The 15,387-nt window shown below is 33.2% G+C and overlaps 2 protein-coding genes across 3 annotated transcripts in view; one reads left to right on the forward strand and one right to left on the reverse strand.

Moving 5' to 3' along the window:
• The window catches only part of GPR137C (G protein-coupled receptor 137C), a 61,008-nt gene extending 59,028 nt beyond the window's left edge, over positions 1-1,980 (forward strand). Inside the window, exon 7 of the mRNA XM_004370866.2 lies at positions 278-1,980. Coding sequence (XP_004370923.1) covers positions 278-455 — 178 coding nt within the window. The 3' untranslated portion in view covers positions 456-1,980. The remainder of the gene's footprint in view (positions 1-277) is intronic.
• Positions 1,981-5,543: 3,563 nt separating this feature from the next.
• Positions 5,544-15,387, reverse strand: part of ERO1A (endoplasmic reticulum oxidoreductase 1 alpha) — a 40,436-nt gene continuing 30,592 nt past the window's right edge. The window contains exons 12-17 of one of the 2 annotated variants that reach the window (XM_023726191.1): positions 14,691-14,937; positions 14,153-14,222; positions 9,497-9,583; positions 9,276-9,409; positions 7,629-7,699; positions 5,544-6,006 (exon numbers count right to left, since the gene is read on the reverse strand). In XM_023726191.1, coding sequence (XP_023581959.1) covers positions 7,639-7,699; positions 9,276-9,409; positions 9,497-9,583; positions 14,153-14,222; positions 14,691-14,937 — 599 coding nt within the window. In that variant the 3' untranslated portion in view covers positions 5,544-6,006; positions 7,629-7,638. Of the gene's footprint in view, positions 6,007-7,372; positions 7,700-9,275; positions 9,410-9,496; positions 9,584-14,152; positions 14,223-14,690; positions 14,938-15,387 lie in introns of those variants that run through there. The other variant, XM_004370867.2, reaches the window with a different exon arrangement.

The raw sequence follows: 15,387 nt of genomic DNA on the forward strand, positions 1-15,387 counted from the left end.
CATCTTAGAATAGTACCTAGCACATAATAGGCATTATAGATTATGATGATCCAATAATCACACTCAGTTCTGGATGGTATTTAGTTATTCCATTTGTAATATAATGTGGATGATATCAAGGATATTAGATAAAAGTCATTACATTTTGTAGAAAGTCATTGTGTTATTTGGCAAAGAACATATTTCAATATATTTGATACTAACTATATTAAAAATTCATTGAAAACTTTAAAAACTGATCACAGTCCTATGGCTTTCTTTGCCTTTTTTGTTGCAGTTTATCAAATTCACAAGGTTTGAGCTGGTATGGCACCATGACAGGGTGTGGCAGCAACAGCTATGCAGTCACTCCCCACCTGAATGGACCTATGACAGATACTGCTCCTTTGCTCTTTACTTGTAGCAATTTAGATATGAACAATCGCCATAGCTTATATGCAACACCACAAAACTGACACCATTACCAAGTCCTAATTCTTGAATTGTTTTTCATCAATGTGTATATTCAACGTGTTTAGATTCCATCTACATAAACATTTCATCATCTGTTGCAACTGAGAACAAAGCCTGGAAATGTGGCTGTGCCCAGAGGAGGACACAGCTGATACTTGTGCCCTCCTCCTAGTAAAATGAAGTAGAACAGAAAATTTGGAGAGGAAGAAAAGATGAATTAGATCTTAAGGCACTTGACATGGCCTCCAAACATCCTGACTTTGGAACATCAAATATATATTTGCCTATTTGCACTTTTATCTTTATTCTGAAAGAGTAAACTGCAGTTCCCAAAGTCATACCCCGGTGTTGTACACCAAATTGGAAGACAATTTTCCGACATAAATCAAAGCCTGTATATTCAGTGGTGTACTCTAGATAGAATTCTTACACAATAAAAGTTTTACAGTGTGAACTGTGTACAGAATTACGGCATAAAATGTATCATTCTTTTTAAAAATCTCAAAATATTTAATCATTGAAGATAGTTCTTTTAAGCATGACTTTAAAATACCAACTGAAAATATTTAAGGAATTATTTTAAACAGATGCTAGTAGTGATTCTTTACAGTGATAACCAGCAGTGTTCTTTGGAAAGCTACAGTCGTCTCTCCAAAAGTAAAATATACCATTGAAAATTGTGTTGCTACTTTGAGTAGAAATTTGTCAAGTGATTATTTTGTATGATTAAGATATATGTAGTAGAGTTTAAGCATGATTCTTTGAGAAAGCAATAGTGATTTTTGGATAGAGAAATTTTGGTAGAAACTTCTTGGGACTAAACACGTTTACAGATGCATTTAAGAATTATTCATAAAATGTACAATTCTAAGTTAAAACTTGGGTACATTTTAAAAAGCATTCTATTTAGCTGAAACAAGATATAGCTGACCTTACCTATTGATGCAGGATTGTCCTCAGGTAAATTAAATCATGATACATTACTGCGGTGAACTCAAGTGCAATACTTTGTAAGACATATAATTCCTCCTTTAATTTTCATATTTTTATCTTATGTATGGGCAGAGCCAAATTAAATTAATTCAAATTAATCCCAGCACTAGATTAAATGAGTAAATTTATGTAAAGATACTAACTAGGTCAATGTAAAACCAGTGGTTAATATTGGAATACCTTTAGAATTAACGTTAAAACTGACTTGAATGTCCTATCTCAAATCTAAAAAATATATGGTAGGCTAAGATAATAGAGAATTTTAAAATGCACTTTCTACCAGTGTCTATATAGAAAGAAGTAGATGCTGAATACCTCAAGATGCCAGTGGAACAGGCAACACTGGAAAGTTATCACAGCATGCTAAAAGACAACTAACTATACAATTGTCTGTTGATCTATTTCTTCAGAACTGAAACTAATACAGCTGCCTTTTTCTGTCGCCTACTTCAATTAGAAAGTCATGTCTTATTTCTACTCTTAATTAAAGTCTTTCAACTTTTTAATAACTGATGCAGTAACTTCACAAAAATATATGGTAGGTGAAACCCTAAGGAATAAACGAAATTTTTAATGATTTCCATTTTTGAGAGGCTGATACACAGCCAAAGAAGTTTCTTCTTTTTACAATTTCTTTACATTTTACTTCTTTAAAATGTATTTATTTGTTGTTTCACTAAATTATAACAAAATTATAATAATTATTTTAAATTCAATCAGAAGTATAAATTTATAGTTATGTTGTTTGTTTATAACAAGTTCTCTCATTGTAACCAAATTATTAGAAAATGTACAGTACAGAAGTTAACCTTGGTATTAACATGACACATAACATGTACTTAATTGCAACTTCAGTTATGAGATTTCAGGATGCCAACTATTTCTTTTGCTAATAAGGTTAGGTATCTAATTATCTAGAGCTATCTGAAAAGATCTGTGTTGTTTTTGTTAATCCTTGGGGGTTCAAGGTGATAAAGTAAATTTGTTCTAGTAAGGCTTCCCTAGATAATGTTCTTATTTGACCAGAAAAACAAAGATTACTTTTAAAAAAAATATTTCAGTAATATAACTCAGTTCTTTTAGCTGCATTAGCTGACTTTTCCAAATTTCAGATTTGCTAAGTTTATTCTTATCACTGACAAGGGCTCCTGAATTCTTGCATTTGTCTTCTTATACACATCTCCCACAATACATCACCAAAGACAAAGACAGATAAGCTTCTGGCCCAATTTTTCTTAAAAATTCCAAAGCACTAGGAGCACTTTAAATTTGGTCTTGAAGGAAGGAGTTGCTTATAAAATCAAAGGGCTACCGATTCCCTCTTCATCCTGCACTGAAGCACATGATGACAATTTCAGACCTTCCTTTTTGGTTCATTAGTTACAAAAGCAAATTTCATTGCTTAAGTGTGTAATTCTACAGTGATTAACAGTATTTGTTTTTATTGTTACATCTGGGTGGCTATTAATTTTGAAGCTCTTATCACTCATTGTATCTGGTTGTAGTTTTATGGAAGATGTAATTTATAGCTAAAGTGGCTTTTTTATGCATAGCTGTCTTTTTATTGTTTAACAGTGTTTCTCAGCTATATAATCAGTTTAAAACTGGTTGCAAAAGTATAGCTGTGGCCAATGAATGTATTTATTTGTTGTTTCACTAAATCATAACAAAACTCTACTGTTAAAAATAAAAGTGTTTGTGCTTTTATTTGGAGGTCTAGTTTTCTTAATCTCTGTTAATGGACTATATACCTGTTGCGTTTCTCCATCATAGAAGGATAAGGACCCTAGTGCTACTACAGAAAAGAGAAAAATATCAGGAGTTACAAACAATAGTTTGCTTTTGGTGATCTCATACTTACATCTGAACATCAAATCATTTAGTAATATATACCAGCTTGATATGAAATGCCATATGCTTTAAAATACCAATAACGCATTAGATAATACATGTATATCCAGGTATTAAGCTATTAAATTCCTTATATGGAATAATTTATAACACCTCTCCCATTCCCCTTAGAGTATTAAACAGAAACCATTTTAAGTAGCCCATAACCCCAGGCATCTATTCTTTGATTACTCAAGAAATTCCTCAGTGATGCTGCCCTTTCCCTTAAAAGTTAGTTACTTCTTTTTATTTTCCAGAATAGACTCCTTTCAAGTCCCCCCAAAAAACATACCAACTTTTGAATACAATTTCAGAAGCTTTATTGACCCCCTGAAGTCCACAATTCCTTGGGAGTTTACTGACTCTTGCTGTAAAGAATATTTGAATGAAGGTGTGACATCTAATATAATAAAGTCACTTTAAAAGCAATTTATTCAACAAACATTTATTAACCATTCATATGCCAAAAACTATGCTATGGAAATTCAGAAATGAATAAAGGTCCTGTTCCTGCCCTTAAGGAGCTCACATTCTAGTAAAGGAGGCTTTAAAAACAAAAACAAGTAATACAGTACAATAAGTAATACAATAGAGGTAGGTTCTAATTACAGTGATGGCACAAAAGAGGAAGTTAGATGACTCTCCTTGAATGGAGGCACAGAGATTTCACAGAGGAGATGCTTATACTGGGCCTGCAAGGGTACACATGAATTTTCCGGATGGGGAAGGAGGGCTAGGATACTTGATACAAAGATAACAGTATGCACCAAGGTGTGGAGTCCTGACCATGTGGCATATTTGGAAAATTGTGAGTCTGTTTAATCAGAACATTCTTGGGGTGAGGGGGATATCTTATTGTACACCAAGCAAAGGAGTTTGGTTTTCTCCTGAAGGTACATGAGGTCACTGCAGGGTATTAAGCAACAAGGACATTGTCAGAGTGCTTCTAGAAAACCCACTCTGGTAGCATTGTGGAGCAACAAAGAGGAGACAGGCTGAGTATAAGGAGTTAAGTTAGCGTAGTACTTCAGGTAAGAGCAACAAAAATGGAAAGATAGTGATGTATCAAAGATATGGAGATAAAATCAGTAGATCTTAGACATTAATTGGATAGGTGGAAAGTGGAGGAGAAGTGAGTCTAATAAATTTAGAAGATAATGGTCCTGAAATTAACCAAAGTAAGGAACATAAGCACAAGATTAGGTTTTGGAGAGAATGACTGTTTTAGACACATACAGGTATCTGTGGGACAGCCAAGTGAAGATATGCAGTAGGTAGTTGGATTGGGAGGTCTGGGCTAAAGATAAGGATTTAGAAATTATCAGATTGGGATTACCCAAGAGAACAGCAAGGATGAAAGCCTAAGGAATACCATTTAAGGAATAAATGAAAGGAGGCTGAAAAGGAGGTGAACAGGAGCAAGTGAAATGTAAGGAACCAAGGGAATAAAGAATTTTTAGAGAGCTGTGAACAATGTCAAGTGCAGGAAAAAAAGTCAAATAAGAAATGGCTTGTGAACTGGACTAAAACAAAGCTAAGAAGTTTCCTGAATACAATCAAGCACTTTGAGAGACAGAGCAGCAGGTATAGGGGTCTGGGGACCATGCTTTCAGGGGACATCTAGGTCAACTGGCATAACAAAGCTTATTAAGAAAATGTTCTGCATCCTACTTTGGTGAGTGGCATCCGGGGTCTTAAAAGCTTGCAAGCCGCCATCTAAGATTCATCAATTGGTCCCAACCACCTGGAGTAGAGGAGAATGAAGAACACCAAAGACACAAGGAAAGTTAATAGCCCAAGAGACAGAAAGGGCCCCATAAACCAGAGACTTCCTCAGCCTGAGACTAGAAGAACTAGATGGTGCCTGGCTACCACCAATGACCACCCTGACAGGGAACACAATATAGAGTCCCGGATGGAGCAGGAGAAAGGTGGGGTGCAGAACTCAAATTCTAGTAAGAAGACCACACTTAATGGTCTGACTGAGCCTGGAGGTACCCTGGAAAGCATGGCCCCTGGAGTCTCTATCAGCCCAGAACTAAAACAATTTCTGAGGCCAACTCTTCAGACAGGGATTGGACTGGACTGTGGGATATCAACTGATACTCGTGAGGACTGTGCCTCTTAGCTCAAGTAGATACAAGAGACTAAATGGGCAGCTTCTGTCCAGAAGTGAGATGGAAAGGCAGAGAGGGTTAGGAGCTGGTTGAATGGACATGGGAAATCGGGTGGACAGAAGTGTGCTGTCACAGTATGGGGAGAGCAATTAGAGTCACATAAAAATGTATGCATAAATTTTTGTATGAGAAAAAAATTAAAAAAAAGAAATGGCTTGTGAACCTATCTGTGGATTTAGAATAAGGACTTTAGACTTTACAGGAAGGGATTCTTAAGAACTATGAGACCAGAAGACAGATTTTAGTTAAGGAACAAGTGGGAAGTGGCAAAATGAAGGTAGGGATATTCTGTCACAGAATTTGGCTGTTTAAAAAAAGGCATAAAATGAGAGTTAGGGAAGTGTACAGACAAAATTACAATTTGAACCCATCTACTATACTTCAGAGTATTACAAAAGTCCGTAAACTTTTATATATGGTGGTTACTTCATAGTCCTTTGAGTCTCTAAGAGGATTGACTTAACCAGTGGTTTTATGTCTCTCTTTTCCTGCCCTATTCAAAGAAAATAAGGGGGAAAAGAAAAATGGGATGCAAATGGTTAAATTTTGCTCTGTGAGTATTCATTTAAAATATTGGATACATATTCATACATTCAGTAACAAATATTTATTGGATACCCACTATGTGCTTGGCATTGTACCAGACCTTGGGGACACAGAAGAAAAAGTATACAGCAGTGTAAAGTACCATTTTCTAAGCCTTATATAAATAAACCCTGCTCTATTAATGATTAGACATCTCAACACGGTATACCTCCTAAGACATATATAAAGAATGTACATGTTTTGAGTTATACAGGTTCCTTTTCCCTACAATTACCATGTGATATGAATTTCTAAACTTCTTTAAATATTTTTATCACTGAAGAGTTCCACTAATGAAAACCTCCCAACATTACAGTTCAGTTTTAGGGAAGCAAGAGGATGAACCTCATGTATAAAAAATAAAAATTGCATGCCCTATTACTATACAGATTAAGCATAGAAAAGGCAACAAAACTGAAAAAGAACTTGAGATTGGAACTCAAAATGATTCCTTATTCTAAGACTTACAGTGTTATAATTCCAGATTTTTCTTTTTGTGTGTGTTTTTATTAAGGACATCAGTTTAAAAAAAGCATTCAGTATTACACACTAAAGTATTTAGGGTTCAAGGGACAGAATGCCCATAACTGACTGTTAAATGACTGAGGAAAAAAATTGTGTGTGTGTGTATACACAGAGAGCATGAAAGATAAAGCAAATATGAACAAATGGTGAATCTGGGTAAAAGAGCTCTTCGTACTATTCTTGAAACTTTTCTGTAAACTTGAATTATATCAAAATAAAACGTTTCCCAAAATTGTATTACTAGGGAAGGTATTATGAAAATAAATAATATAAATCCAGTGAACTTTTCACAGTTTTTAGAAATTGCCTATGTGCCTTCGAGTTGTTATTTTTCCTTTCTACACGTCAAAACAGCCTGATCAAAATAGTAATATAATATTAAAAGTGATTTGTTTCATATCAATGTATTTGGAGTTGCCACATAAAATATAGGCCTCCCAGTTAAATTTTAATTTCAGACAAATAATGAATAATTTTTTAGTATAAGTATATCCCAACTATTGCACAGGACTAAAAACCTCTTCATTGTTTATCTAAAATTCAAATTTAACTTAGCATTCTGTGTTTTTATTTGCTATACCTAAACGTATTTTAAGAATTCTAGGCTATTAATTATAGGTTGTTCATGAGCCTCCTTAGCATTTTCCTATTAAATGCTTGTCAGATGGGCTATATTTTTATTTATATCTTCTAACACAAAACTCTACTTGGAGAGAATTAAAACATCATTCACTTAGTTTTACCAAATATGAATTTGATAATCCTGATTTTACTCAACATTAAACTTAAACATTTTTACCACATTATCGAAGAATTACTTGTACTCACAATAATATCATACATAGACAACACAATTACAAAAAGTATTTACTTAAAACAATATAGATCTTCTCTTACAAAAGCAGCTTTATATAAAAGGTTTGGCTTAAGACTGTCATTGCTATTATGCTTTTGAATGAAATTCCACTCTTTGGCCTCCATTGTCCAGATACAGGCACATTTTACCTCGTTTTCTTTAATGAATATTTTGTAACAAGTTCCTGAAGTTTTCTAATTCTCCCACACTTGTAGAAATTCTGTAACCAAAAATAATTTCACTTAGAAACCATCTCAGATATATTTTCTTCTATAAGCTATTATTAATTATGCATTTTTAGAGCACAGAAATTTTTAAAAGTAATTTATTTCAACAAATTTAAAGCTGTACTACAAACCATCTAATCTAATCTGATGTACTCTGATCCTTAATTTGACACGGTAAAACTAAAATAATAATATCTGCCCAGAAATTAGTTATTTTTAAGTATTTATATACTTAATCTATTGTATCCCTGCATGGCACAAATGGTTAAGTGCTCAACTACTAGCTGAAGAGTTGGCAGTTCAAACCCACCCAAAGTCACCTCAGAAGACAGGCCTGGCAATTTGCTTCCAAAAGGTCACAGCCTTGAAAATCCTACGAAGAAGATACACTCTGCACACTTGGGGTCGCCATGAGTCACAATCAACTCAACGGCAACTTACAACAATGTACTTAATATAAAGTATGCCATATTTTTACCCAAATAACTCACGCCTTCCACATTTTGCCAACTGCACCCTCCCCCAGCAAGGTATTTTCATAAGCATGCAATGCTAAATTTTTTTTAAAAACAACATTGGCATTAGTGGTGCTTACGAAAATGCCTCACGGGGGTGGAAGCGGTTGGCAAACAAACATAGAAGGAGTACATTATTGGTGTAAAAATATGGTAATATTAGGTACATAAATGCTTATTAGATTATAATATTATAAAGTATAAGTAAATAAATACTTAAAAATAACTAATATGCCATATTTAGTAAATATACAAAGAATCAAAGCTACTGGCCTATAAAGAATGAGAATAGTAAATGTGTGACCAATTTTTTTTCACTAATTTCTATAAAAAGTTAATGTTTGTTCATTATTTTTAAGTGTCCTTTGGCTCTGCTCTCCACTCTAAAAAATACAGCAGAATATTGAATCAAAAGTAACTGTCAAGCTTCTAGGTACTCAAGAAATAACTTGGAAAGTAATTATTTCAAGACTTAAATATTAAATCATTGCAATTTTTTAAAGTAAAAAAATGTATCCTAAAAATGTTAATTTTTATACATCTGTGTATTCTTTAATATGATAGGCCAGAAGGAAATGCATCTATATTTAAATTTTTAATGTAAATTCCATATTTCAAGCTTATCCTCCAATTATTTTGACGAAAAATAATTATTTTTAAAAGAATTATTAACTTTTTAATATGATGATAAATTTACAGAGAAATTTGCATGTATACCTATCTTAAGTGAGGTATGATTTTTCCAGGACCTTTAGAAAAATAAGTGGGCAGCACAAAAATCTATCTTTAAAAAATTAGAAAAATATTCAAATTGGTAAAATGAATATTAAATTCCAATCAGTAAATTAATCATGATTATAAAAGTCAATAGATAAAAATAAAGAATATCATCTAAAGACTGTATCTACATAGTTGAGGTATTCATAAGATCATATAATTCTATATTTAGCCAATGTCACTAAAAAGGATATTTCTTACCTAATTTTATCTGAGTGTATACATGTTCATTAAACTTATTGGCTAGCAGAAATAATGTAAGTACATTCAAACTAACCTTCCAAATGCATTAAACAATGATACTATTTCTTGTCTGGTTAGATGGAATTCATAACTGGGTCCACTTTCTGGCATATTTGCTATCAATTTCTCAGAAAACAAGATCTTCAGAGCAGTGCCCAAACCCTGAGTCTATAATAGAAATAGAAAAAGAGAAAAATCATAAAATTCTTCATGGAAAGGATAAATGAGAAATAGAACTGAACTAGATTTGCTTACCTGAAGCTTTCCCCATAGCCGGCATTTAAAACAACCAACACAATCCATGATTCTTGAAATATTTCTAAAATGCAGTCGAAAGTCCTCCTAAAAACAATTTAGCACAATTTTAACAAATTGTAATTTAATAAAATGTAATTTATAGTCAACTAATAGTATTTTCTGAGTGCCCTCTATATGCGTACACTGTGCTAGGTGCTATGGGGTACCAAAAAGGAGGAAGAAAACTAACATTCATTGAGCCTTCTACACACCAGAATGTTTATATATACGATCTTATTTAATCTTCACAATTTCAGAAGCAGACATTGTTGTAATCTCCACCTAACAAATAAAGAAAGCAATGATCCAAGAGTATATGGATTAAATTGTGTCCCCACAAAATATGGTTGGAATCCTAACCCCTATACCTGTGGATGTAGTTCCATTTGGAAATATGGTTTTCTTTGTTACAGTAATTAGATCATACCTGAGTAGAGTGAGTTCTCAATCTAATCATTTCTGAGTTATAAAATAAGCAGATTAGACACAGAGATACACACACAGGGAAGGGAGGGAGAAGATGCCATGTGGGATTCATCTGGACAAGCCAAGGATCCAAAGAACACCTGGGACTACCTACAAGGAAGGAAATGACACAGCCAAGACCCTGATTTGGATGTTTAGCTTCCAGAACTGTGAGAAAATAAATTTGTGTTCTTTAAAGCCACCTACTCGTGGTATCTGTATTACAGCAGCACTAGGAAACTAAGACAGAGAGGTTAGGTACCTTGCCTAAGTTCCCACATTCAGAAAGCGGACTCAGAATGGAGGTTTGCCTGACTCCAAAGCTAACACTATCTGCAAATTACGAAGGTAACTTTGTTGAGGTGTCTGTTGTATGTGACGATTAACTAACAATATGTAATGTATGTGGTGTGTTGAGGGGAAGGGTTGGAGGGCATCATTTACCAAAAATAAAAAAGGAAGAAAAATATAAAAACCTTTGGTTTCTTAATAGCTAAATTACAGCCCTTCTTTCTGGTATTAATTAGGAAAAACAATCAGATCTTCTTTTATTATGATGATCAGCATTACCATTATTGCTAACATACAAAACATAGGCAGAAGATAGTGAACATTCATATAACCACCATCAAATTTTAGAAAGAAAACATTGTAAGCACAGTTGAAGCCCTGTGTATCCCTCGAAAGTCCTATATCCCACCTGCTGTGGCTACTAACCAAAAGGCTGGCAGTTCGAATCCACCAGCCACTCCTTAGAAACCCTATGGGGCAGTTCTGCTCTGTACTATAGGGTCTTTATGAATCGGAATTGACTTGACGGCAATGGGTTTGGTTTTTGGTTTATTACTATCCTGAATTAGGTGTTTATCATTCCCTTTTGTTTTTATATTTTTAATACATATGAATGTATCCATGAACTTTAGAGTATTATATTCTTGATAATAGGCAACATGCGTCTAGATCTTCCAAAAGTAGTATCATGTCCTTAAGGAATAAGAAAAAAAGAGAAGCCGAGAACACATCCTTCCTTTACTCCCGGGGAAATTATTAACTGATTCTTCAGTAACCACTCTCCTCCTTTTGTCCTAGACTTATAATAGAATCCCAAGCTTACAATACTTTCAGTCTATAATTTGAGAAGCTTTTCTTTTTTTATAATGTGATAAACCTCATACTGGGTTCAAGTAGATGGAGCAAGACTATAGAGTTAAAAATGGGAATAAGTTAGCAAAGAGTAGAACCCACTATTCTAAGTAGGGATCCCCGGTGGTGCAGTAGTTAAGAGCTCAGCTGCTAACCAAAAGGTTGGCAGTATGAATCTACCAGCCACTCCTTGGAAACCCTATGGGGCAATTCTACTCTGTTCTATAGGGTCGCTACGAGTTGGAATCGACTTGACAGCAACGGGTTTTTTTAATTCTAAGTAGACCTCAATTTGCTCTGTAGAAGTCTTTCCCAGATGCTCTATTCAACCTGAGATTTTGAAACTGCTGTAACATGTAAAAGATTGTTAACAGAATCGTTATTCGGATCCAAAATTATTAATATTGTTAGTATATAGTAACAATATTCTATATCTTGTGTTTCTGTTTATCTTCTGGACTAAATTCAGTAAGAGGTAATCCTAATTTTAAACCTACTTTAAAAAAAAAAAAAATCTACCCAGTAACATTAGTCTAAATAGATTTGGTGAATTTGATTTGAAATTTCCTTTAAACTTGTGTTTCAACCTTGAATTAAAGAAAAATCATACTTTTAACAATAACAAGAGTTATAAAATTACTCTACAGCAAATGTTCCTATCCTATGAGCTGTCAAGCTCTGCAGGATTTCATAGTTGTTACAAGGGTCTACAAAATCCATATGTACACAAGCATTGTACATAGACAGAATAAGGATCTCACATCCATGCATTATAAATTTCCAAATGATATAAACGTTGTGATCAGTAAAACATAACTTTGTAAGTGCTATGAAATGTAGAGTGATTTTTTTGCAATTATATTTTCACCATCAATAGATACTAAAAATAGCAGTGTCGTGGAGAGGCCTTGGAAGTTTTTGACTTTCTAAGAGAGTCTCATGCTCTGTCCTAAAAGATTATGCTGGCTTTTGTAGAAATCATCTAAATTCAGTAGTTGAACCTATGTTTGTTAATTCAAATACTTGAATATGGAAGCTCTTGAGCAAATCTTCGTATGGCATGTACAGAGAGGAAGCATGGTTGCTTACAATAGACAAAATTACACTGCAAGATTAAAACAAAGCACATAAAATAGCATGCATCTTTCTGCTTAAGTGAACTTCATATGCTATAACCAAATTAACAGAGTAGAAATTTACTAGATCAGAACAAGAGAAAATCCTTACAACTTCCACAAATAATAATCATAGTTATGTCCAACAACCTAACATCTTAGAGCATATTCCAAAATTATCTCAGATTAGAAAACTTTATGGTCCTTAAAATAACCAGAATTTAAATTACTTATAAATTCTCCTTGGTTAAGCATACAGTTTTAGATCAACACTTTAAATTACAGTCAGTGGGTAGAATGATCCAACATGCTGTGATTAGATGCTGTGATTTATATTCAATGAAACCAACTGACCAAAAAACAGTTCACTCAATTCTCAAATGTTTTATAAGACTTCAAGTGATATCTTATTCTATTTTGAAGTAAACAACTTCCTTTTATGCAAGTCTTCTATTCTGAACCATACAATGATAAGGTATAAAAGAGACAAGATGGGATTTTAAAATGAACTTATAAATGTGACTGTTCAAACTCGATGATACCTGTTTTAAAAAAATAAATCTCTAATGTTAACATGTTTTCTTATCTTTTACTTCTTTCTTCTAAAAGGATTCAGAAAAAGTCTCTGTTGTTCAAGGATTCTGTACATAAACTTCATAGGACATCAAAGCTGAATGTTTTAAGAGTTTTGATGAAATTAAAACACTGATAGAAAATTTCTAATCTGCACAATATAAAAAGAGCTGATGCCAAAACACTCTCCAATAAATCAGCATGTGAACTAAAAATGAGGAAATTAAAAATAGTAGGGAAAAAAGAAGTCTTACTGTAGCATCTTCCCCCTCACCTTACCCTCCAATTCCTGGAGTATGGGGAAGCTGTTTGGGAGGTTATATAAACCCTGAGGAATGTATTTCTAGCAAGGACGCTTTAAGGAGGTAGAAGGGAAGTCAAGAATAACTGTTATCTAACAGCAAAAAACGGCACTGCAAAAAGTTTTTTACTTGCCAAGATGCATACCATAGGGTTCTTTCTTTATGGAAAGAAACAAAGAATACGAAACAGAGGGAGATTGCTTGTTATAAAGATTCTGATGAAATCACATCCAGCCCAGTGCTATTAGGGCCTCCTGCCTTTACTGACCAATCGCTTCATAACAGAGAACAAGAATAGTAATATAATTTTACTTGAGTCCCCAGATAAACTAGAAATCTCTTCAGGGTAAGAACTATTTCTCCTATTAATGACAAGAATCATGCTCAGCAAAAAGTGAACATTTTAAAAATATTCTTAGTAATATTTTATATTCATAGTGTTTTGAGGCAAATATACAGACTCAGAGATGGACTTCCCTGAGATCATTCCTCTATTAAGAGGCAAGGTCAAAACCAGATCCCATTTTGTGAGATATCCGGTCTTCTGTTCTTTCCACAAGTCCATGCTGGCATTCCTAACTGCCTTTAATTCTCAGTAAATAAGATAATGTCAAAATGTTACACTGTTCCTTCTTCCCCTAAAGAGGATCCATTAACTTAACCAAAACCATTTTTAGAATTCTCTTCAGCAAAAGAAAGAGTAATATGGCTACTGGATCTCTTTAACTTACAAACTCTATTACATGAGATCGTCTATGTGAAGTGTAAAGTGACAGATTTCGCTCGTTGTTATCTTGAACATAAGGTAAACAGAGCTTAAGTTGAACCCTGCCTCTGGACTTCCTTTTTTCTTCCTTTTTTTCTTGAGGAAAAGAAAACTTATGACTCCAATTTTTCTTATAATCTCAGGGTGTATATAAAATTTATTTTAAGTATAAAAACATGGGCTTATATTCATACCTATATGAGTTAAATAGCTTGTATCTAAAAATTAAGTTAAATCATAAAATAATTACCTTTAGTTTGTTTGCTTCTTTTTTATCCCCAGCAAAAAATGAATTCTCATCAAAATGCAAAGGAAATGATCTGCATTTTAAAACAGAGATTATTCATTTTTATTGATTATAAAACATTAAAAGTGCTAATATAACATTTTGATGTTCAGTAATGATAAAATCAAAATAAAGTAGAAAATATAATAAAACCAATATTCTGATGCCCCAAAACAAATTCTTATCCTCAAATATAAAACCTAAATTGCATAATATAGAAGTTTGGTCCCAAACCCAATCTGTTCAACTAAATAAGAAAATAATGTAAGTATCAAGTAGTAAAAGAATAGCTTTTAAAACTGAAAATGTGTGCCCTATAGTATCCAAACAAAAAAATAAAAAGGATTTTAAAAAACTCTAAATTTTAAAAGATCTATGAACAAAAATAGCTTTTAATTATTTCTAAATAGTTTTTCTTTCTCTAAATGGACATTTAAGAATTTAATTTTGAATAACACTTATACTTTAATAGAAGAATGACAAGTTGTAGAACATAATTTACTTGACTTCATGAAGTATATCCAGAAGCAACATTTTGTTTTCTGCATCCTGAACTTTATTTCCAGTGAAGAGTTGAAAATCTGGGCGCTCAAAGAATGGCAGAACTTTAGATAAAGCCCTTAATTCTATTAAATAGAGAAAATACAAGTTCTTAAGTCTTCTTGGTCCTTCTCCTTCAGTCAAAATTGCATCAAACCGCTGTTGAAATTCTGTAATGTTGTGTCCCCATTTCTTTTCCAACCATGTATCTTGGAAGAAAGAAGAATTAAATATTAAACACTGAACTTTAAAATTAATTACTTTTCATCTTAATTATACTAGGTTATTTATACCTATAGAAGTTAATTTTCATTTTCCATTTACAGATATATAATACAATCATGGTAACTTTTTCATAAGTTAGCCTTTAATATCCCATATTAATATTTTACCTTCTAGACAAGATAGATTAAAGGTTTCACGGAAAGACTAGATCTTCATAAAACTCAAATTTCTGAATATGAACATATTCACAAAACCAAAATACACAATTAAAAATGACTCTCTGAAATTACTAATGAGTTTGAAGCTCTATTTAAAATTAAAGCTACTGCCTGTGAGCAGCCATCTAAGATACTCCACTGGTCTCACCCCTTCAGGAACAAGGGAGAATGAAGAGAACAGGATACAAGGAAAAGATTAGTCCAAAGGACTAATGG

The sequence above is a fragment of the Trichechus manatus genome, unplaced genomic scaffold (genome assembly GCF_000243295.1).
Source record: "Trichechus manatus latirostris isolate Lorelei unplaced genomic scaffold, TriManLat1.0 scaffold00010, whole genome shotgun sequence".
Classification (NCBI taxonomy): Eukaryota; Metazoa; Chordata; class Mammalia; order Sirenia; family Trichechidae; genus Trichechus; species Trichechus manatus.